General features: G+C 42.0%; 1 protein-coding gene across 2 annotated transcripts in view; it reads right to left on the bottom strand.

Annotated features, from left to right (window-relative positions):
- The window catches only part of LOC110966254 (mediator complex subunit 13L), a 94,552-nt gene extending 73,269 nt beyond the window's left edge, over positions 1-21,283 (bottom strand). For both annotated transcript variants that reach the window (XM_022215562.2, XM_022215572.2), the window contains exons 1-2: positions 19,776-21,283; positions 1,863-2,100 (exon numbers count right to left, since the gene is read on the bottom strand). In XM_022215562.2, the coding sequence (XP_022071254.2) occupies positions 1,863-2,100; positions 19,776-19,847 (310 nt within the window). In that variant the 5' untranslated portion in view covers positions 19,848-21,283. The remainder of the gene's footprint in view (positions 1-1,862; positions 2,101-19,775) is intronic.
- Between the last annotated feature and the right edge of the window lie 712 nt (positions 21,284-21,995).

Genomic DNA, 21,995 nt, shown 5'->3' with positions numbered 1-21,995 from the left:
CAGCAAGTATTTGATGGACACAGCCTCTCAAATGTGAAAATCTCCTGCCTTTCCTTATTTTATTATTATAGCAAACTGTGTTAGACATCTGTTAACATCACTCAGGACTCATGGAGTTTGCTGTGATGGCCATTGCTCACAGTTTTTCCTTTTTTACAAGCCAATGATTAACAGCAGATTACCTTACCATGAAATCAATGATTGGTAAGAAGCCATAAAGGGGACAGATAAGAAATCCAAACAGCAGAAGATGCAATAAAATAGCCTGAACCAACATGTTCAGCCACTATTTTTTTTTCTTTTTATACCTGTCTACTTCCAAAAAATGCTGTTTCTTGTGTTAAATGTATTAAACTGAGGCATGAATACACATATGTGATAAGTATTCATTTGCAGAGTATATCTAATGGAGGAATTGCAAGAAAAATCTTGGACTGGTAATTGCAATAGAAATCAATAGCCGTAAAACGTAATTAAATAGACTAAGATTATTGTCAAGTTTATTGGGCCTCAGTGTGCTACTCCAAGAGAGTTATAATCAATGTTTTTAGGCTGCCATTAGCTTCTAGTAAATTGGTGAGGTAATGCTAAAATTCTGCTCAGCTACATGCTTATTTTACGGCTTGGCAGAATGACGTTTTCGCTCCGAAAGCTTAATTGCTGCCACGGCTCTCGCCAGATTGCGTCGGTGTGTTTTTGTGATCGTTACTGGCCTCCATAGATCTTTCAAAAATCAATGAGTGCTAAAAAAAAAATGTTTTCAGAAAGACCTCATGATATCAGAGTGCAGTTTGTACGTTGGCGGTTTAGGAGAGGCAACGCATGTTAGCAATTAAAATGTACAACATATTCTGTTACACATATTTGTGCAGAGTAAAGGATTCTTCTTCCCAGCAGCAGCAAGAGCATCTGTCAAATACCTACTGCAGCGTCTGAAAGCCCTTTTCACATCAAGTCAGCTTTAATAGGCAACTGAAGACTGAAATTCTCACTAGTGCTTCAACCTCTCCATCCAATATTCCTGTTTCCCCCCCCCCCCCCCTTCCTGACTGTTGTTCTGCTAAACCAAACCCAATATAATCCCTCTCCTGTTTCCTCTTCTCCCTGTCTTCCCGAGGCTTAGTCGATACGTTAGACTTCCACGCACGTGCGCGGCGAGATAATGCAAATGTTTCTATAAATAGGGACAATAGTGCTGACAGTAGCACTCTCTCAAAGTGAGATATCGCGGTGTAATTTTCAACCACACACATTTACATGCAGTAAATACCGGCGAGAAAAACCTACTCCATCGCCATGTGCTTCATCATAGTGATAGTCCTGAAGCAGCACATAAACACTTGAGTTGCAAAGCAAACACATTTCAGATATGCGCTACATGAGGGTCAAAAATAGGACCGCTCCACACAAAACAGATCAATGTGCCCTACACATCTTAAACAAACAGCACTCCGCTCAAATGTGCAGCCGACTAAACAGCTTGAATCTACATAATGCTGCTCACCAGCACAGCTCATGTATAAGGCATTACGCTGCACTGTAAAACTCACATTTATCTGCCACTTGTGCACCTCAGATTCAAGCTGTACATCTACGAGCGCATCTCCAACGCAAATCTCTCCAATTCTCAGTCAGTTTTTCATAAAATCCACTAAAACCACAAGATGACTGCAATAATTCCTCAGTCTATATAATCCAAAGCAACATAATAAAACGCAACCATAAAACGACACAGTCTGTGCAAGCCTCTAACCCAAACTTTCAGAGCAAAGACCGATGGGATGAAAAAATAATTGAGACGGATAGAACGGAGGAGCGGGCCTCATCCTTCATCTCTTTCATCGTCTTTCTCTCTTTCTCACCTTCCAGCTCGTGATGAATGACATCAGAGAGGTTGGGCTCTTCACCCCACCAGAAGATCCACAGCTCCTTGGCGTCGGGCTTGATTTTGCGGCGCCATACGCACAGCAGGTTGGCCTGCACGCAGCGCATGAAGCTGCGCAGAACCGGGTCGTCCTGAGCCGGGGCTGAGATCACAGGCCCGTACTCACCGCCGCCGCGGAAGCTGTAGCAACGCCATTTAATGCCCGTCAACTCGGCCTGGAAGAGGAGAGGAAAACACTGATTAAAGCATTGCAGCAGCAGCAGACAGCCCATTAAACAGGCTTAAAATTAGCACTTGTTCAGCATTGTTATTATGTGTAGTGAGTAATAAAGCCATCCCACTATGTGTTCAGTCCAAACATGGCTATAAATGCAGAGTAAACGCTGAAAAAATGGGTTGATTCACAGCAGAAATTTAACCTACAATCGCTTAACGGCTTGAGTCATTTTTCAAGCACCAAATACTCTCTAGTTGTAGCTTCACCAAGGCAGGGATGGGCTATTTGAAACAAGACACAATCCTGAAATCTGACAAACTGAGATTTCCATTTAAGACCAAACAATTAATTAAATGAAATGAACTGATTGGAAAAATGGCAGATCACTTCACTTTAACGTAGACACTGAAAAATAGTGTGGCAAACACTCTCAGCAGATCCTGATCAGACCACCGCTGCAGCATTGATTTTGGAAAATAAAATAAAAATCTATCTGACATGGAGAAAATGAAATAAAACAACCACCATGCATAAAGTCCATTATGTGATTGCGGCGCTAAGCATGGTTTTCACAGCGCAAACAGATATTGGGTTTCACATGAAAGAGCACATCAGACAATGCTGATTTAATCAATAACTGCACAGACGCGGTCCAATTATGATATATTTTCACCGGCTTCCTGTTTACACAGCTATGATCTTTGTGTAAATGTTTAAGTTCATTTAATGTCTCCCTGTTGTGCTGTTACAATCGCATTTAAACGACACCTTCACTGGCTGCTGCAGCCGTTGTAAAGACGGAATAAAGTGTGTAACTGTTGCAGACAGGGGAGCTGGAGAGTGACAGCAAGACATAAAGGACGGCCTTGAGAGAACTACATGAATGAACTACTACAGGAGAGACAGTATTGAAATACAGAGCGAGCCAAAAGTGAGAGAGACATGAGAGGAGGAAATAACGTCTGGGTGAATGTCTGGAGTCCAGCCCAGCGACCGGCTTCTTCTCCATTTAATCTAATGATTTGGTTGTGAACAGTTGAATATTTAGCGACGAGCCGTTGAAAGAGCGAAACTTCCAGAGCCAGAAAAACCTAAATTTTTGGAACTGGGAAGAAAAAAAAAACACACGAGTGACCCGACGGTGCTCATGTGTGCTTTGGAAACTTTTTGATGTTTGTTTGTGTCTTTGTGTTTGCATTTGTGCTTGAATGAGCCGAGAGCACAACGGCATTGTTGAACAGGACAGAGATTTGGCAGGCAGGGGGGAAATCTCTCAGTGTGCTGCGCTGCCCTCCTTCTCCTCCCCTGTGTTCACCCAGCTGTGAGGATCATGTTTGGCACACTGGCCCAGGCGCCAAGCCATCCAAGACCGACTGCGAGGAGGAAAATACTGACCCATTTTAACACAGGGACAGGTAGAAAGAGCAGCTCAAAGCAAATTAAAGCCTGCAGTGTTTTTGAGTGGATGAAGAAAAGGAGGCTCCACTGCTTTGATGGCTGCAGAGAGAAGCACAGAGGAGGCTCGATACTGGGTGCAAATGTATTATGGAGGAAACGGATCTGATATTCAGCATTTTCCAGATTTGAGAGGAATAATTTTTAAATGTGCTCCTTTGGCTCTCATGCAGCTCCCTCTCTCTACCTGTAGCCACTTCACCGTGGTCTCCAGCTGTTTGATTGGTTACATGTCGCGAGTAATAGCCGATCAACTCAGAAGAACGAATGTTCAAAAGTTCTCTTTCAAGCGTCTCAGCCAGAGGCATGTTATCTTTACAAAATGACCAAAAAATTAGACCTTTTGCTAGCACCAGAAACTGTAAAAAGGGAGAGACTGGTTGGATTTTGAAGCTTCCAATAGTCTTTGAACCTTGGAACTGAACTACATATAAGCTTGACATTGTGAGATTTGTTTTTTAAAACATTATTTTACAGATCTTGTTTAAAAATGTTCAAAAAATAAAAGGTTTGTTCTGCACTCCTTGAGACAACTTTGAAGCTACTAGTGACTCAGCTGTGACCGAAAGTGATGTGACTCAAATTTAGGGACTTTTCAGCTAAACAACACTGAACTGCAGGCTGCATATATCTATAGCATGTAGAGTCACTACTTTTAATTTGTATTGTTTTTTATACTTGAGTCACTATGTTTAAGGTACTGGTGTGCACACAGTAATCAAAGGAATTCATAGTTTTTCCCTCTTATAATAATTAATGCCAACTGTGTCCTACTACATAGAAGACATTTTTCAGTTTCTATCTACTTCTAGTCATAGTTGAGCTGTTTCCACAGAGGCGAAAGGAGCAAAAAATGTGCAGAAACTGCTTGGGATTCACAGTCTTATTCTAAATTTTGGCCCTAAGCTTTTCAGTTTTACTATAAATGCAAATCAGTTCCAATATTAGCTATCTGTCTCCTTGGTTACTAATAATCAGTACCATGATTCTGATGGGAAAAATATTTCGGTCAATATCTTGTGTCATGCATGTGTCCAAATCTGAACATAGAATGAAGCCAGAATCATGACTGTGTTTGTCTACGTACTCAAAGGATATGCTCCAATCAACATATCAAATTACCGTTTGCCACAGATTTGTTCACAGCACACACGGCGGCGTCTTAAAAGTAAGCGTACACAGAGGTACGCACATGACATCCACGAACATCCTAACTGCAGAATGCACCCATAATTACAAGCGTGTCCCTCCTGTAATGACAGTGTGTGTAATGGAAGATATAAACATTGGCGCTGTGATAAGCCAAGCCCCTAAAATTAGCCATGACAAGGTCAAGGATGCTGTTTGTCCCAAAGCAAAGAGGAAGACATCTGCTTGCACTGCCTCGTCACTCCCAGTCAATGTCAAAAGTTCCTCCACTGTTTGGCACAGCTGTCTGCCGCGACTGAATCAGGAGCGAAGATGAGGAGAAGCAAAATGTCAGAAAATATATTCAGTTGTTTTGTAAAGCGAAACATGCTCTCTAGTGAACTCATTGTTGAATGGTTCCCCTCCAGACAGAAAATACTCAGGTTCCAACCTGAGTCTGATATGATTTTTTCCACAGAAAAGGCTCAATGATCCGTTGATGTCTAAAGCTGGTGCTTATGCACAGTGGTGTTTTCATCTAAATGCTAGCATAAGCGTGCTATCAAGGAAGTGTGTACAAAATTTCACAGCAATCCAGCTGATAGCTGCTGAGATATTTCAGGGAGTAAAATTAGAATCTCTCTTTTCACCCTCATTGTGCAGATGTTTTTAGTTTAATCTAATCAACTAAAATGTCTCCTTATAGTTTTTGCGAGTCTAAAATTTGCACATCACATACGCTGCCACTCAAAAGTTGGGGTCACCCAGGCAATTCCATGTTTTCCATGAAATCTCAGACTCAGTTATTCATGTGCTAACACAATTGCGCAAGGGTTTTTTTAATCATTAATTAGCCTTTTAACATCATTAGCTAACACAATGTAGCATTAGAACACAGGAGTGATGGTTGCTGGAAATGTTCCTCTGTACCCCTATGGAGATATTCCATTAAAAATCAGCTAGAAGAGTCACTTACCACATTAACAATGTCTAGACTGTATTTCTGATTGTTATCTTCATTGAAAAAAAGCACTTTTATTTCATGAAGTGGCCAAATGAGGACATTTCTAAATGACCCCAAACTTTTGAACGGCAGTGTAAGTAGCAAACTGGACCATGACTGGCTTTAAAACTACTTGTGACTTCACAGAATGTATCTCTCACATTTAAAATGAGCACAGAGAAACTTTCAATGGACAAATGTGAAACCAGCCTTCTAGTATAAATTTTCTTCTGCACAGTGCAGGAAAACATGAAATAACAATAAGCAAAACCCATTTTTGAGACGAGGGCAGGCTTCAAGGCAAAATCTCTCCACTTTATAAGTGCAAAAATGCGGCTTACGCTGTAATTTCTCAGATAATTTGTATTTTCTGGTGAAATAAGTGGCCAGAGGCTGCACAAACACAGGTGCTGCGTATTTTGCTGGCCATGTGGAAAGCACTAACCCAACACCCTGCTGAACTCCTGTGGAGGATTAGCTGTGGCACAGTTGCAGGAAGAAGAACAGAGCTGCAGTTACATGCTCGCAGGCAGATCCAAACACATGCCTGCACACAAACACTGGCACGCACGCACAGCGCACACAGCAGCTGCGATGATGTGCAGACCAGAAGTGCTCAAAAACATTGACATGCATCAGGAGGCAGACATATTTTCCGGCTGATGTCCAGTTATTTTTCTGCGGTGACAGCTATGATCTGCCCGTCTCTCTGTGTTTGTTTGTTTTAGCGGGTTTCTGTTCTGTATGTGCACATACATCTATGCGACTGTGGGCTTTTATTGCACTGCATGTGGGCATGTGTATCAGCCAGGGCTACACTTTCACTTTCTGTATGATTTCTTGCAACACTCCACCTTCGCTATCAGACCTTAGAAGTCAGCGATAGCAGCGCTAACAATCATCCAATTCTCATCGTCGTGTGAATAAATTACCACTTGTAACACATAGGAGAAAACCTGTCAAGCATGTGAATTTAGCTGATATCACAACTGAGTCTGCAGACAAAGTGAAAGCAGAGCTATTATCTCTGGAAGTTCAGTGACAAAGCAGTGCTGTGAACAAAATCCTCTTATGCAAATAAAAGCAACCTTTACTGATTTATGCTATAATTCCAACACTGGTAGCTTTTAAAGGAAACAGGGTAGCGTTGCTGGAATGCAGATTCAATCTTAGATTAGATTGATCAATCTCATGATGAATTAGAACAGTGCCATGGCGGTAAAAGCAGTATTTTAGGTGCTAAATGAGGCGATCTTGCAAAAAAATATGTTTCAATGACAAGGATCTGCCAATTTACTGTCGAAAAAAATAACTTGACAGAAGCCTCCTGATGTGGTAATTATGGTTTGTCTGGTTGTACTGTCAGTCTGTCTGTACGTTCGTCAAGATGTGGAAACGCGCAGATATGCAAAGCAGCGAAGTCCTCGTCATCCTTCAGAGTGCAAAACAGCAAATCAGAGATTATTCTAGGCAGCAGTCTCTGTCTCGTTTAAACACAAGCACAGAGGTAAAAAGGGAAAGGGGTCAAGGGAAAGAAAGATGCAGGATTTTGTTCCACTGTCAATAAAACCGGCGCTGCTCCAAGCCCCTTGTTCTGTAGGTTGGCTGGTTCAATTTCTGATTGAGTGCAGGACCAAAAACAAGAGCTTTCCCTTCAATTGCTAAGACGGACCAAAGCTTTGACCTTACTCTCACCTCTATTATCTTTCCCGTCCTCACTCTCCCTCTCATCTCTCAGCGCTCTCTCTCACTGTCACGGATGCCTTTTGAATACACCCAGGAGTCTCTCACGCTCTCTTTATGTCTTTTTTGTGCCGTAAACAGAGAAAAGACAACAACTAACCATATGTTTCCAGAATATTTTTACGATACTCTATTGGTAGTATTTCATTGAAATCCCACTCTTTAGCCTGTCTTTTTTATTGATTCTCTGTTCTTCTGCACGCTTTTGTGTGTTAGAAAAGTGGTTTCTAATAGGAATCTGAACTTTAAAGTAGAGAGTTTAAAAAGCATTTCCTGAAAATAAAGTGAACTGAGCCCAGGCTTGGAAAACATAATCCATATCTCAACTAGAGGTCAACCTCAGTGCAGCAGGCATGTGCTTGTAATCAGAAGAGAAACATGGAAGTCAGTACTTTAATCTTTGGCATACATTGCTCAAACAGAGCTGTGAAAACCGTGTGACTTAGAGAAGAGGCCACTATTTGCAGAGATTGAAAATGTTTGTCAAACTGGAGGTATTTTTCAAAGCTGGAACATGCATACAGTTTATACAGCATATTGTTTCGAGCCCAGCAGCTTCACAATGACGAGGAAACTTGAACAGAGAAGCTGAGAGGGAAACACTCTTGACATGCATTTTTCAGGAATGCCTCTGCAGTCTGAAAATATTTTTGCTCCTCTTGTTTTTCTGTCAAAAACTGGTGCGACCTTTTGAATGGACCTCCTGAACTTCCCAACATGCAGCTAAATGTATGTTTGGTTAGTACTTCCAACGTAGGAAAACACACACACACAAGACAGAGAGAGGCTTGACCTGGACTCTGCAGAACACTTCCTTTCACTCTCATGACAAATGGCTGTTAATATAAGAATAGAGCGCATAAAGTTAACTACCAGCACGTCATTAAAAATGCATGCACTTGCAGAAAAAGTTAAAAACTATATTTACTCTGCTGAGCTTTACTAGATATATTTTTCTGAGAAGAAAGCAGCTAATGTGATCATTTACATCTAAGAAGGACAGGTGAATAATGCTCCATCACAGCTGACAGAAAGCATATAGAAATATGCTGTCTAAGAGGGATGCCACTTCTTCAAGACTCTCACAACAGTGTAAGAGCCTCACAATCTGATCGTCTGACAAAGAAGACACTTAAAGCAATTGAGGGACATCTTGTATCAGCAGTTTTACTTACTCTGGCACATGCAAAACACTCACTCTGTCAGAGTGGCATAGCTTTCTCATCAACGTCAAATCTGTTTAGGCACTTGACAAGCTGCCAATATTTGGGGTGTGTTCAGATCTCTTGTGATGCCTCTGAGTCTTTAGATAAGTTTATCTGACACACACAACCGCATCCGTCTCTCTTTGATTCAATGTCAAAGGACAGTGGAAATGGAATTATTTCTAACAGACGTTTCATTCTTTTGAGAAATCAAACAATATTTTTAAACTGTTTACGTTTTAAGTTTTTTTCCACCAGTACACAGTGAATATATTTACACGCTCTGTAATTCCTAATCTAATCATTTTCATTGTTAGAGTGTCCACCATTGCCGCAATTCAAACTATTTACTTTATCAGCCTCACTGTTTACTGTCCATTATGTCTCATATCAGAGAAAGTTCGCAGGAAATTTTATAATGAAGTAAGATGTTGTCACTGATTTTAGCATTGATTGCGATCCTGTCTCAAAAAATCATTTACATAACAGGAAACTAGTCATTTTAAGCTTTGTTGACAGCTGGTCGGTTAATAGTGGAGCTAAAAACCGAGATAACTCCTTTTACAGTGCACTGCTGTTGTGTGAAAAACTACCTGCAGGATTTACAAAGGAAAATCAAATCGCAGCTGCCTGTGGCATGATGAAAAAGGCGAAATATTGACTGTTTATTAAAACTTGATTTAGTTTAGCTGTATTTCAAACAGACACAGCAGTCGCTCTTCTATTGTGTTTCTGACAAAGTAGCTGCTCAGTGACTGTTCGCAGCCGTATTAAACCACACGGGCTGTTACCACAGTAACTACAATGGCACATACACACAAAAAGAGACTAAAATATTACAGCTTTAATGGCACAATTTTACTCAAACGCATTAGAGCAGGCACGCTAAAGCGCTAAAATGAAAACTCAAGAGTGGAAAATAAATATGAACAAAGACGGTGTAAGCTGGGTGGCTGTGATACTAAGTCAACACTGAGAAGTCACCAGTTAGAGGAGCCAGTGGCAGAAATCAGAACAGCCAACGACTCCCCCTTCATCAATTAACCCGCTGAAATCAAATTAACCCACAAGGAGTCGTACTCCCCTCTGGCATTTTACAACACAAATGAAGAGCGATGCACATTACTGCACTTGTGAGGGAGCGAGAGCGACACAAAAGCACCAAACAGGTGAAGAAAGCGGGCCTCTGGGGCTGCAGACACTAAACAGATGCCTTTCCTCTGCCTTCTGCCACCACCTTTACAAGTCCCTACAAAACAAGGGACCGTCATTTGATCTGTGTTCTGCTCCAGCATCCAGCCCTGGGAGGTGAGCAAGCCAAGCGACCTAATTAGAGCAGCGAGCGTCCCCAGGGCTGAGTGACGGATAGACCTGCCAATCACGCCACGGAAAGCCTCCATCAAGCCGTGGCTTCTCACCTGACACAAAGGAAAGCAGGAGGTAGGAGGAACAAAAGTGGAAGACCAATAAGGACAGCGAAACATTGTGTACAGAGGCGCCGCCACATCTAAAAGACAAGATCCCCAGCCATTTGGCAAATAAAACAACACAAAGCTGCAGCGTCAGGCCGCTTTTAGAGCACTAAGGGACAGGCTAAAGCACTGGTCCTGCTTCATCTAAATTATTAACATCCAAATAAATAAACCAGTGTCTGCTTTACTAGCGTCTCTGGTGTAACTTAATTAACTGTGACAAGCCACAGGGAGGGAGAAATGAGCGAAAGACACACACAAAGACAAAAATATTGAGAATCACAAAGAAGGAAAGCAGAAGACAGAAAGAGAGAGAAGTAAAAACAGTTGCTAGGCAACATACAACATCTGTAAGAATTCAGCAAGGTATTCAAGTTTTGAGATTTCTGTCTCCAGGGTTACAGTGGATATATAACATTTCATGCACTTTGGTGGTTCCTTACAGTACTCTAAAAAAAAGTCTGTGTATGTTTTCTCTCCCGAGCAGAACTACGCCTCCATTTGTTCCCTTTGCAGCTGGAATTCATAAGCTCATATTTGGCTGAAGATTACTGCTGTAGGATTACTCACTGAGTTTCTGTAGCGAGAGAATGATTTAAGTTGTATTAAAAAATTATCCAGCGCAGTAATTGTACAATTAGCACTGCATGGAGGCTTCTGAAAAGGCTACAAGTAGTTAATAGTCTGATTGTTCCTGAAATTGAGCAAATGGAGCATAAGCAGTATGAAAAATATCTCATTTGGCTTGTAATTTCCTGCATTGATTTTTTTCCACAGGGATGCTATTTCAGATAAAATGACACAACTGCGTAAGTCAGCGTGACTTTTCCTTGTTTCATTACACACCAGATAAACAAAATATAAAGAGGAGTGAGTGTGAAAGGAAGACAGTGTGCGTGTGTGTGTGCAGGAAGTAGCCAGGGCCGGGCCATTAACTTTACACCTGAACAGGCTTCAACCCAGAACTCACCTGGCTGCTAATCTGCTGTTTGTTTATGATGTGGGAGTGGCAGCCAATCAGAGGTTTAACAGTACAAGCCCACATGCACGCACTCACAACCTTATGTAATCCTGCTCAAGTCCTCCTCTCGAGTCCATTCACTCTTTTTCAGCAGATTCAATGCTACCATGGCATATTCACATCTTCACAGAGCCCACCCTGCACAAACACTCAGCCCCACGGCTCCTAGCTGCACTCAGTCACGTCTGGTAAATACTCTATCAAACCTTTTGTGGCTCGCTATTGTGCCGCGATGTCCATTTATTCTATGAAGCGAGCCAGAACTGAAATTGAGCTGTACAAATTTTCATTAGCATCTGAAAAATCATGAGTGTCTGCCTAATTCAAGATGAGAGAGAGCGCCGTTTGGCAGAGCAGGGAGAATCAATGCACCACAAACGGCTGTGAATCAACAGTCTGCACATAATGTGTTTGTTCTCATCAAGTACCAGTCTGATTGGTCGCAGATAATCTCTCAATGGAACATGAACACATGATAATTAGAATCTGCAACAGCGCAGCAGACAACATTAATGTTTTCTCTCTCCCTCCCCTTGTTTTGCAGCTCAAAGAGACACCCTTTAACCTAAGTGTGCTCTAACTGCAATTGAATCCCAGCCAACCATGATATTGGCAAAGCTGTCTGGCTTGCAGAAAATATTTGCCCAGTTACAAGCAGGGCAATATCTCCCTTTAAAGAAATTCTCTTTGTCAATGTGCCTGCAGTCAGGTGAAGAGACTGCAAACAGACAAAGCCCACAACTCCCGTGTGATGCCACAGAGACTCCACAGCACCATAAAGCACAGGTTTCTCTGGAATTTAGCTTCCAATCGGGCAACAGGCTGCGGAATCTGGGTTCAATCCAGAGGCAGTGCAGCAACACACATTCAGAGTCTAACAGGTTGGACTAAAGCAGCAGTAATCTGTGGGGAAAAGCACCAGAGCGAGGCAGGTGGAGTGTCTCTGCTCAGGATAAACCACAACACTGCCAGATTCAACAGCGGTGGAAAGTAACTAAGTACATTTACTGAAGCACTAAAATGAAGCGCAATTTTATATTAGTTTCAAGAAAATACAATTTAAGCTGTGATACCAGATATTTTTTTCATTTTGAACAAAAGACTTTGAGGACTTAGCAAGTAAAAAACACATCCTCATAAGACTTTTGATTTTTGCAGTACGAAACATAAATTAGAAACAAAAATGCTCCATCATAACACTACATTTAAAGGCATTAGAGGAGATTTAATTTCCTACGACTTTGAACGTAGCATGCGCATGTGCACATACAACCTCTCCCTCACCCCCCTCTAACCTCCCCCCTCTTAACATTTACGAAGAAACGCCCCCCTCCAGAAACTTGCGTAGCACTCGTGAAGTTGTCTTTTACGGCTTTGTCCCCCTGGATCTTTATCTGTCATTATGTAAAAAAAGATGCGCAAAACAAGTCGCCAGCTAACTACGAAGCTATACCAAAGCAACACATACAGAAAACACGTAAGTCCAAGGCGTACGTAATCTACGTAACTCGGCCTGAGCCGGAAGATTTTTGATTGACAGGAAAGGGAGCAAACCAAACGCCTCGGTCCGAGCGCGTTGATTGGCTGATGTTTTTCAGGTCCTGCCATGTCCACAGTTATTTTTTTTATTATTCTTTTAGAGACCATACATACAAGTTCACTAAAGGTCAGTATATTCATTTTATGTGAATCAGACAAATTAAACAAAAAAAACATCCTCCATAATGCCTTTAACATTAAAAATTATATATAGTGCATAATGAGTGTTTTCACTCAGTGTAAACAACACAGCAGCAATGATGAGGTGAAGCCTTGAAAACCTGCTGGTGGGTTTGAAAGGCTTGATATCTTTAAAAACGAGGCAAAGATTAAACTAAAAATGGAAAGAATCATTGGATTTTATGTATTCAAACAATCATTTAACTGCTCCTCTTGGACCTACATTTCAATTATTAAAAATTGTAGATTAATAGTGAAGACATCAAAACTATAAAATAATACGTCTGGAATTATGTTGTAAACAAAAAAAGCGTTCATCCTCAGCATTAATCTACAATGCAGAAAATAATACAAATAAATAAAAAGCATTGGAGGAGAAGATGTGTCCAAACTTTTGACTGGTAGTGTATATACATTATGCATTTCAGCAATATCCCTTTATCCTGCATTTCATGTTTAAAATTTCGCTAAGAATTATGTGTCTGCAAGAACAGAACGTTCTCTGCTCTCTGCTGCAACAATAAAGCTTTTAGTTCACTCGTGACCGGGATGTTTTGGAACAGCTGGGTTGAACGGCAGGCCGTGTTTACACCGAGCAGACAGGTGACAAGGATATTAAAAATAAGAATTTGTAAATAATAAAATATTATAGTATGTGGAATCATTTTTTGGTCAGTATTGGTAACACGTGATTGCACGTGAAAAAAAAATGTTGCGATGATGATTCTGGGTAATTCCTACTTTTGTAAAATAAACAAAGAAATTCAACTTTTGTATTTTCTTTAATTATTCATAACTCAATCATACTGAAGAAGACAGTTGAGTTCTCTCTACTTCTAACCATAATGGTGCTGTTTCCATAGAGGTGCAGGACTGTGCATTGCAGTGAAAAATGAGCCTAAAGTGACAAAAAAAAAAAAAAACAACACACACACACTCAGAAATTGCTCATGGTTCAGAGGGTTAATCAACATCTCTCTGAAGTCTATCAGTCTGTTTGCCAGTTAACTAACTAACTTTCCAGCTATCACAGGCTCTTGATGGCACCAGCTACTGCCCATTCCTGCCAATCCTCCGTTCCCACTCAGCCTTCTGTCGCCCTGCACACACGCAGGAACAACAGCGGGCGCTAAGAATAGAACACAGCTGGCACTGCGGGGCTTACATATTTCACACTCAAGCCACCGTGCTCCAAAATACTCCTGCCTATCCTGTCCCACTTCCAGCTCCGGGACCAGCGGTGGTTCCCTCCCTCCCTCCCTCCGCTGTCCGTCTTTGAACCGTTCTTCACCTCTGTGGCAGGTTCCTGACAAGCCTGCTGCTCAGATAAGATCCATGACTACACTCGGGAGAATTTACTAGAGAGGAGATGTGTAGTAAAAACAGCGGTACGAGTGAGGGGATCCCTGTCTTCCCGTTTCCAGCTCACGCTCCAACCTTTTTCCCGTAAGTAGCTAACCCAAAGCTCGTTCACATGTCATGCGGTTATGGTGGCAAACCTGTACATCTGTGTTTCTGGCATGCAGAATGTCATGTTCTCGTGGGTGGGCCACTGTCGGGATGAGCCCTATTGCGATGACAAGGGATTCCCACAGCAGTGACAGGGGCAGATTAGTGGGAGGTGCCTCATACAGACGGGAGGTGAAGCCACGAAGAGCTGTCTAAACTGCAAGCGAGCAGAGCCAAAAGCACAGGTTGGGCACAGGGATAGGGGGTGGATTTTTTTTTTTTTTTTTTTTAGTGAGAAGCAACCAGATGGAGGTGCTCCATAGGGCATGCAGCAGAAGACTGAGATGCTGCCTTGGAAACCTGGACTGATCCGTCTCCTTGAGGCTGCCGCCGTTTCAATGTCACCCTTAAATGTCTTCATATAAACAACCGTATAGATTTTACAGTTAAACACGACTAAAAGACAGTCAGGCACCAGCAGCTGACATTGAACATTTGTACTCATTTGCTGCTTATCTCATCTATCCTGATTTAAAAAGAGTCTATTTATTCAATGTACTATTACAGCACTGCATATGTAAGCAAAGCCTGGATAAAACAGCCCCTTTTGAGTTCCGTTGTTGTCAAAAAAAAAAAAAAAACATATCTCAAAAGCGCATCAGTGCGCCACACCCTCTACCTGGGTCCTGTTTCCTCTTCGAACATCAGCACTGTCATTTGAGACAAAACGTGTACAAATCTGCAGCTGTCAAACACTCTCAGACAATTTTAATCTGCTATGCTTAATGTCTGCTAAATACTACAGTGCAAGTCTTCTCTATGAAATTGCACATGAAATGGATTACTGTATTCTTTCAAAGTAAATTTGCTAATTAGCTCGGCTCATTTATTCTCACACAAAAATTCCATTATAGCATGACAAGGGCTGGACTGTGGAGGCCGATGCTCATATTTAAACTTCAAAGTTTTGATATTTGATTAGACTCATTCATTTAGTTGATAAAGAATTGTGACAGTAGGGGGGGAAAAGTGCATTGCTAGCACTATGTCTTCATTACTTCATACATTCTGCTGCTATTTTGGAACACAAATGTCTTGTTACTAGTTAAAATCCCTCTGTGGTCGTTTATTAAACCCACAAAAACTGTCCTCCATGAGTCAAAACTACAAATTCATGAAAGAATCCACAATATTAAAAGAAAAATCATCCCTTTTTTGCCTTAAAATGGCTTGGATGTAACTATATATATATACTATCCTGTCTATTTCTCTCCAGTAACTCCAACCACTCGCTGCAGCTCAGCACACCAGCTCACCCACAACAATGTGAAACTACTACACAATGCCAAGTTGTAATACCGGAGAAAATAGTCGCACAAATAGACTCTGAAGATAAATAATGATGTAGAAAGTCGCATCCTGCAAGCTGACATCATTGGTTCCATAAATTTATTCCATATGAAACCCCATAATTCTGAATTTGTGATTTAAAGACGGCTTTTTCATGGTGGAAACGCTGTTGGTTGCTTATTTTGCTCGTGATATGCTATAAAAACAAACATATTGACATGTTAATAATGTAAAAGAAAAACAACTGATTGTCACTTTGGGTTTATATATTGAAAATGCAACAAATCTCCTGTATATTTGACAATATTTCTTTAATATTAAGCAATCATTCAGTCTGGGGCAGAACAATATGCAGAAAATAACTAAAACAAAAACATATTGTCATTATTTTTGACAGATACTGCAATAGAGTCACAATTTTACGAGACATAATAATTTTTGCAATTCTTTTTAGTGGAACTTAAATAAGAATGATGATGTTTTCCTGCAGTCTGTTTATGAGTAAAGATCTGTCTGAGTAGCACCCCAATGCTTCACATTTAATGGAATATTTTGTCACATTTTACCTTTATCAATAAAATTAACTGCTCTGCCCTCATTCAGACCCTAATGTACAAACATTGCAGGATTCCACTTAAAACTTGGCTTCATTTAAAAACCTAAAGCCAAGGATTTTGTAATAGTTCCAAGTGTAAGGTATCAAAAATACTGATTCTTGGGTTTTGACCCCTTAGTAATGCATTTGCACTAATAAAACAAAATTTAAAATGACTCCTAGCTGGGCATAAACTCTAAACGATTGTTTGGCTCAGCGGACCGTGACACACACTCGATCCTGCCGTTGCCTTCTACTCTCATCCCTAAGCATCCCTGCAATATCCAGCACCATTAATAACGAGGAAATGCAAACAGTCTGTATTAAAAAGGCACCACTCCTGATTACCGGCGTCTTCTTACAAGCCATGGCCACTCACCTGCCATAAATCAAGACACTGCTGTTAATGGTATTCCCTGAGCCTCATCTCTTAGCACTCTACTTCCACACCAGACGGTAGCATCATCATTATACATGCAAGATCTCTATTGGAATACAGTTTGGCTAATGAGCACCTCTTAGTTGATCACATTAGACCTCTACTTGAGGACACTTAATTACCAGTGGTACACTCCACGCGCCTCCGTCGAGGGGACAGCAGAAGTCCTTTAATTAAGGTCTCCGCATTCTACCTGTGTTTGTTCACGCCGGCATCCTTGGGATATAGGGTGTGATCGCGGGGCCGAGTAAAAAGACACGCGGTGTGTATGTGCATGCGAATGTGGGTGGAAGATTTCATGTGTGTTGTGATGAATATGTCTGTGTGGGTGTTTGCTTTTTTTTTTTTTTTTTTTAGTGCCTCTCTTTGTGTCGGTGCTCTTGTTTGTGAATGCATCTGCGCGTGTGTGTGTGTATTTGTCTGTGTGTATAATATGATGGGTGTTTGAAGTTTGTCTCCTGAGTCTGCCTGGTTTACAATATGCCCAGTACAAACACACACACACACATGCGCACACACTGAGGCTTCCTGTGTTGCGAGGCTCTTAACTGTCTCCTCCTTGCATTTCATATTCAGCCTGGGACTCGGTGCTTTAAGAACCTGCCCAGTCCACAGAAAGATGACTGTTTTCTCTCTCATTACGTTCTCCCTCTTTAATTTTCTCCCTCGTGCCGTCTCACTCCTTCACTCTCCGTTTCTCTCTCAAACAGGCTGAGGCTAGCAGTCAGGAAATGCACATCAGTCATAATACTTTCCTAAAACGAAAACAGATTCTGCTGCAGTCCTTCAGCCACGCTTTCCTCTCTCTCTCTTCTCTCTCTCTGCCTCAGCTGAAAACATTCCTCTGTTTCTCCCCTCCGTCCTCCACCCTTCCCTCCGTCGTTGCCACTTCAACTTAGCTCACCAGCTCGGCTCCTATTCTCCCACTTACAAGGGTCTCGTTTGCTTTCTGTCACAGATGGATGATCACCAGCACACGAGACAGTTGTTTTGTGGGTTTGTGTGATTGCGGCGATCTCGCCAGAGTGCATGACAGTAATCTGCCGTGCCCCCATCAAAGTCCCACAGTATGGCCACTTATGCTTGCTAAAAGGCACTTTTTTCTTTACTGCTGCAGGTTGCAATAACAGCCAGCAAATCAGCGCGAGGGACGAGGTTAATGCATGCTGGAATGCTGTTTAACAGGCTGTCAGACGAGCGGGCTAACCAGTTAACCACAAGACCTTTATCCGAGAATACAGCCAATACAACCTGGAGGGAATGGTTAGGGAATATCCCACCTTAAAGGCTGTCTTCTTGTCATTTATGGAGCTTTAAATGGCAAATTTTAGCCTTTTTTTCCCCCTCCTATAAAAGCAAAGATTAACACTCTACTGCCTAATCGATTATGTGACATGCCACATGGAAAAATGCCTACAGGAAATAATAGCTGCAATTATTCAGAAGAATTTTATCATTTTTTGATTCAATTCATCCACTTTCAGTGTTACTAAAGGCTGCTTCGACCTCCACCTCCAGAGCTTTTTGTGCACATCTGTCTCAAAGTCCGTCCTCTTTGTTTCTCTCGTAGCCTCTAACCAGGACACTCTGTGTGTCATTAGCGTTTTTGTCCTGTCTTGGACTTTCCCTGTAGGAGCCCTGCCAGTGAGTAACCGCCAAGGCACTAACCAGTCATAAATATTCTCAACAAGCCAGCTGATGGATGGTCTCTTTCTCCCTCGGTTTGAATGGGATGTTCACGACAGCCAATAATGCCACGGAGAGTGAATAAAAGCTTTTTTTCTTTTTTCATCCACAAGACAGTAGCCTCGTATGAGACGGCGACAGCGACGCAATCACCGTTTTCTTTTGTGTCAGGCGGAGAAAATTTAGCACGTCTGATACTGGACAGCATGTTTCTCGGTGTCAAGCATAGCATAAGGTGCCACTTTGCGTCCCTGCTTGTTGCCTTTACAGTCGGAAGTATTACAGGAATGCACGAGAAAGGAGAAGTGGCAGTAAAATGTCAGCGATTTCTGCAAGTTTATCTGCAGATCATCCAAATTCAAACCGTGTCACGTGTGTTTACGTAGCTCTGACGAGACACGTGGAGTGGAAGAGTGGTCGACAACCTGCAGGATCACCTGAAAAGCCCTCAGGACCCCTATGTCGTTGTGGTTTCTCAGCAGCCTGCGCCTGAGCTCAGTCTACCGCATGCCTTTCCACTTGGCTGCCTGTTGTAGTAAGACAGCTAACTCGCTGATTGCAGGATGAAAACTGTGAAAACACACTGCTCCGTCTTAAGAAAAAAAAAAACAGTGAGTTTTGCAAAAATGATACCGCCTGTAGCGCCGAAAAACCCACCTTTTTTCAGATACTCCGAGTGTGAGAGCAAGTGTTTCCGTTGTGTGCCTGATGCATGTTGTTGTCTGTTTAAATCCTGACCTCCTGTGAGACATGATTATATTATCAATGTTCTCCTGAAAATCTGCTCCCTTTGTGCTCACATCCACTTCCAATATTTGACCTGGTGAGTATTACGCTTTTAAACTATTATTTGCTCAAGATAAGAACATCTTTTTTTCTCTTTCTGAATTCTCTGGCAGCGGACGTTCCAAGTTAGTTGCTTGGCAATGCAACAAGAGTTCCTGCAACATTTCCAGTGAGATGATTATTTAAAGAGGGGAGGAGGATAACGACCAGGGGAACTGATGAGGGGGGGAAAAAAAGAGTGTTTATGTATTGTTTATCTACTAAAAAAAATAAAAAATCATCATGCCAAAGCCGCAAATGCATGCCAGAAACACTTGGAAGCGTTTGAAATGTGTATTTTAAAGCATTATGTGATTTGGATTGGAATCAGATAGCCTAATAAAGTAGAGTTATTCTTGTAGATTGGTGGTTTTTTAAGCTTCCTGGAGTGGAGATGGTGGAGTATGGTGTTTCTTCCCGGCCCGCTAACCCGTGTTAATGATTGCCTAATAACATCATCAGCAAATTGGTTCACCTTTGTACAGCAGACACACATTTACGCGTGCCTCCCACGGTCTTATGACTTGTCGATCAGCACTTGACTGGCCTGTCTGTGGCGAGACATGATTTATTCATACTGTACCAGAGAGAAGATGTTGGAGTGGCAGTCCTCAAGGCTTGCCCCGTTAGCCACCCAATTCGCCGTTGCAGTCATAATCGTCCGCCTTTGGGGTCGTCAGCGCAGGGCATGTCGAAATCCTACATCGGGGTATCAAACACCGGAGCAGGGAGGGCTGACAAATGTGTTCCAAAAACAAGCGGGCTTTCTAACCTCCACCAGAGGTCCGGAGAACAGACTAGAGAGAATGGGCGTATTCAGAAAGAATATGCATCCATAAAAGCTGGATATGTTGCTGCCGTAGAGAGAAAAAAAGGAGAGAGAATCCGTGCGTGTGGATCACAACATTGTTCCAATCCAGGTCAATCCAAATCTGATCACTGCACAGAAATCCATTTCAATCCGGTGGAAGATCCAACACACAGTTTCAACATTAAATCCATGAGAAACACCCCCCAAAACGGAACGACTCCCCCCGCCTTCCTCTCCAAACAGAAATGTGCAATTAAGTGTCCAAACTTTTTTTTTGTTTTTGAAAATACGTGCGGAAAAAACAAATAAATGAACTCGGAGCCGAGAGACGCGCAGGGTATCTGATGATTCCGTCTGCTCCACAAGCTGATGCACCACTTGTGATAGTTTTCGAGAATTGCATGCGCTATTTATAGCCTTTTCTTTCTTGCCACAACCGTTCCTCTCACAATGTAACCCAGTCTGTCTCGCACAAACAGGCGCTGCGAGCAGGAATGTTTAATCCCTCTGTTGCTCTTGAATTAAACGGACCGCAGACGAGGGGGTCGCTGCATGAAAAAATAAAGACAGAAAAGAAGAAAAAAATAATAATAAATTTAAAAAACGAAAGAGCCCACCGGTGCTCCTCCGTGGCAGGGCGGACAAAGTCGAGCTGGGTTCCCACTATAACCCCGAATCATGAGTCAAAAGACAAGCAAAAAAAAAAAAATTCTCACACTCCACCACCAGGAACACGACAAGCAGGCGACTGTAGACGGAGGCTTGAAAAAATCCTTCCTTCCTTTCAGTTTTATATCATTACGAAACGTCCTCTCGCGGCCACAACATCCTCAATCTTTGCGCAGAACGTATCGGAAAGGCTTTTTCTCGCCAAACAAAACGCGCAGCTCAAGCAGAAGTCCTTGTCTGGCGCCGATTCCTGACATAAAGAATATGTTGCATGCTGCAGATCTGTGTTGTTTTTTTTTCCTTTCCTCCTCTGCCTCTAATAAACCAGCTCGGCATTTAAACGCATCTCCTCCTGCTGCTGCTGCTGCTGCTTGTCGAGAAATGATTGTGATTGTTGAATTAAATCCTCACACATGTGCATGATTCCCCTCCGCGGCGGCTTCCGTCGCTGTTTATCCCTCCGAGCGCGTTATTATGCTGCTAAATAAGTGAAGCCTGGATGTGTCATTCGCACCCTCCGTGTGTGTTTGTTTTACGCGTAGCGCTGTAGCATTTCTCCGCGCACGATCGTCCAGCCCACCACGCATTGTAATGTAATGGCGGTCGGAAGCGTACTACCGAGACTCGCCTTTCCATTTGGCCAAGTTTGCGCACACGTGATCAAAGTCTGGGATTACAGTACTGTTAAGTATCTTTGATATGAGACTGGATGCAGCCACGGAGGAGCCGTGCGCACTCACCGTTTATTGTTACATTCACAAAATATATCATGATGTATTTTTTATTATTGATTTTTTTGTGTGTGTGTATTAAAAATTTTGAAGGAGGATTATTTTTACATAATTTTTTTTTCATCCCTGCATGGTGTCATTCTGTGATGCACTGGTTACATAATGTAACTGTGTTCTCACAACAGAGGATGTGACAGAATAGAGGTCAGAATGACTTACTGAGCTCATGCTGCGTTTCATAAGAGATATTTATGTAGGTTATAGTCTTACACTCAGCAAATTTATCGGCAGATTATCTGGAGCATATTTAGGATTTTGAAAATAAAGCAGGAATCAAATCAAGCATTTGTAAAAGAGTTGTTCTGTTTGGTTTCATGCAGGGCCTGGATGAGATTTTAGAGGGGTACATAGAGGTGAAGGCCCCCCAGACTCCCCCCTGACCCCGAAGACACAGAAAACCATTAAGTTGGCTGTTTTTGTGCACATTTTACTTGGGCCAATATATAATTGTGCAACTTTTTGTATCATAGTTGACGTTTTTGCCGTTTTCAGACCTAAAATCAACATGGCCGCCTGTAACCAAACACCGCAT

The sequence above is a fragment of the Acanthochromis polyacanthus genome, chromosome 18 (assembly GCF_021347895.1).
Source record: "Acanthochromis polyacanthus isolate Apoly-LR-REF ecotype Palm Island chromosome 18, KAUST_Apoly_ChrSc, whole genome shotgun sequence".
NCBI lineage: Eukaryota > Metazoa > Chordata > Actinopteri > Pomacentridae > Acanthochromis > Acanthochromis polyacanthus.
This window is presented reverse-complemented; position numbering and strand designations above follow the sequence as displayed.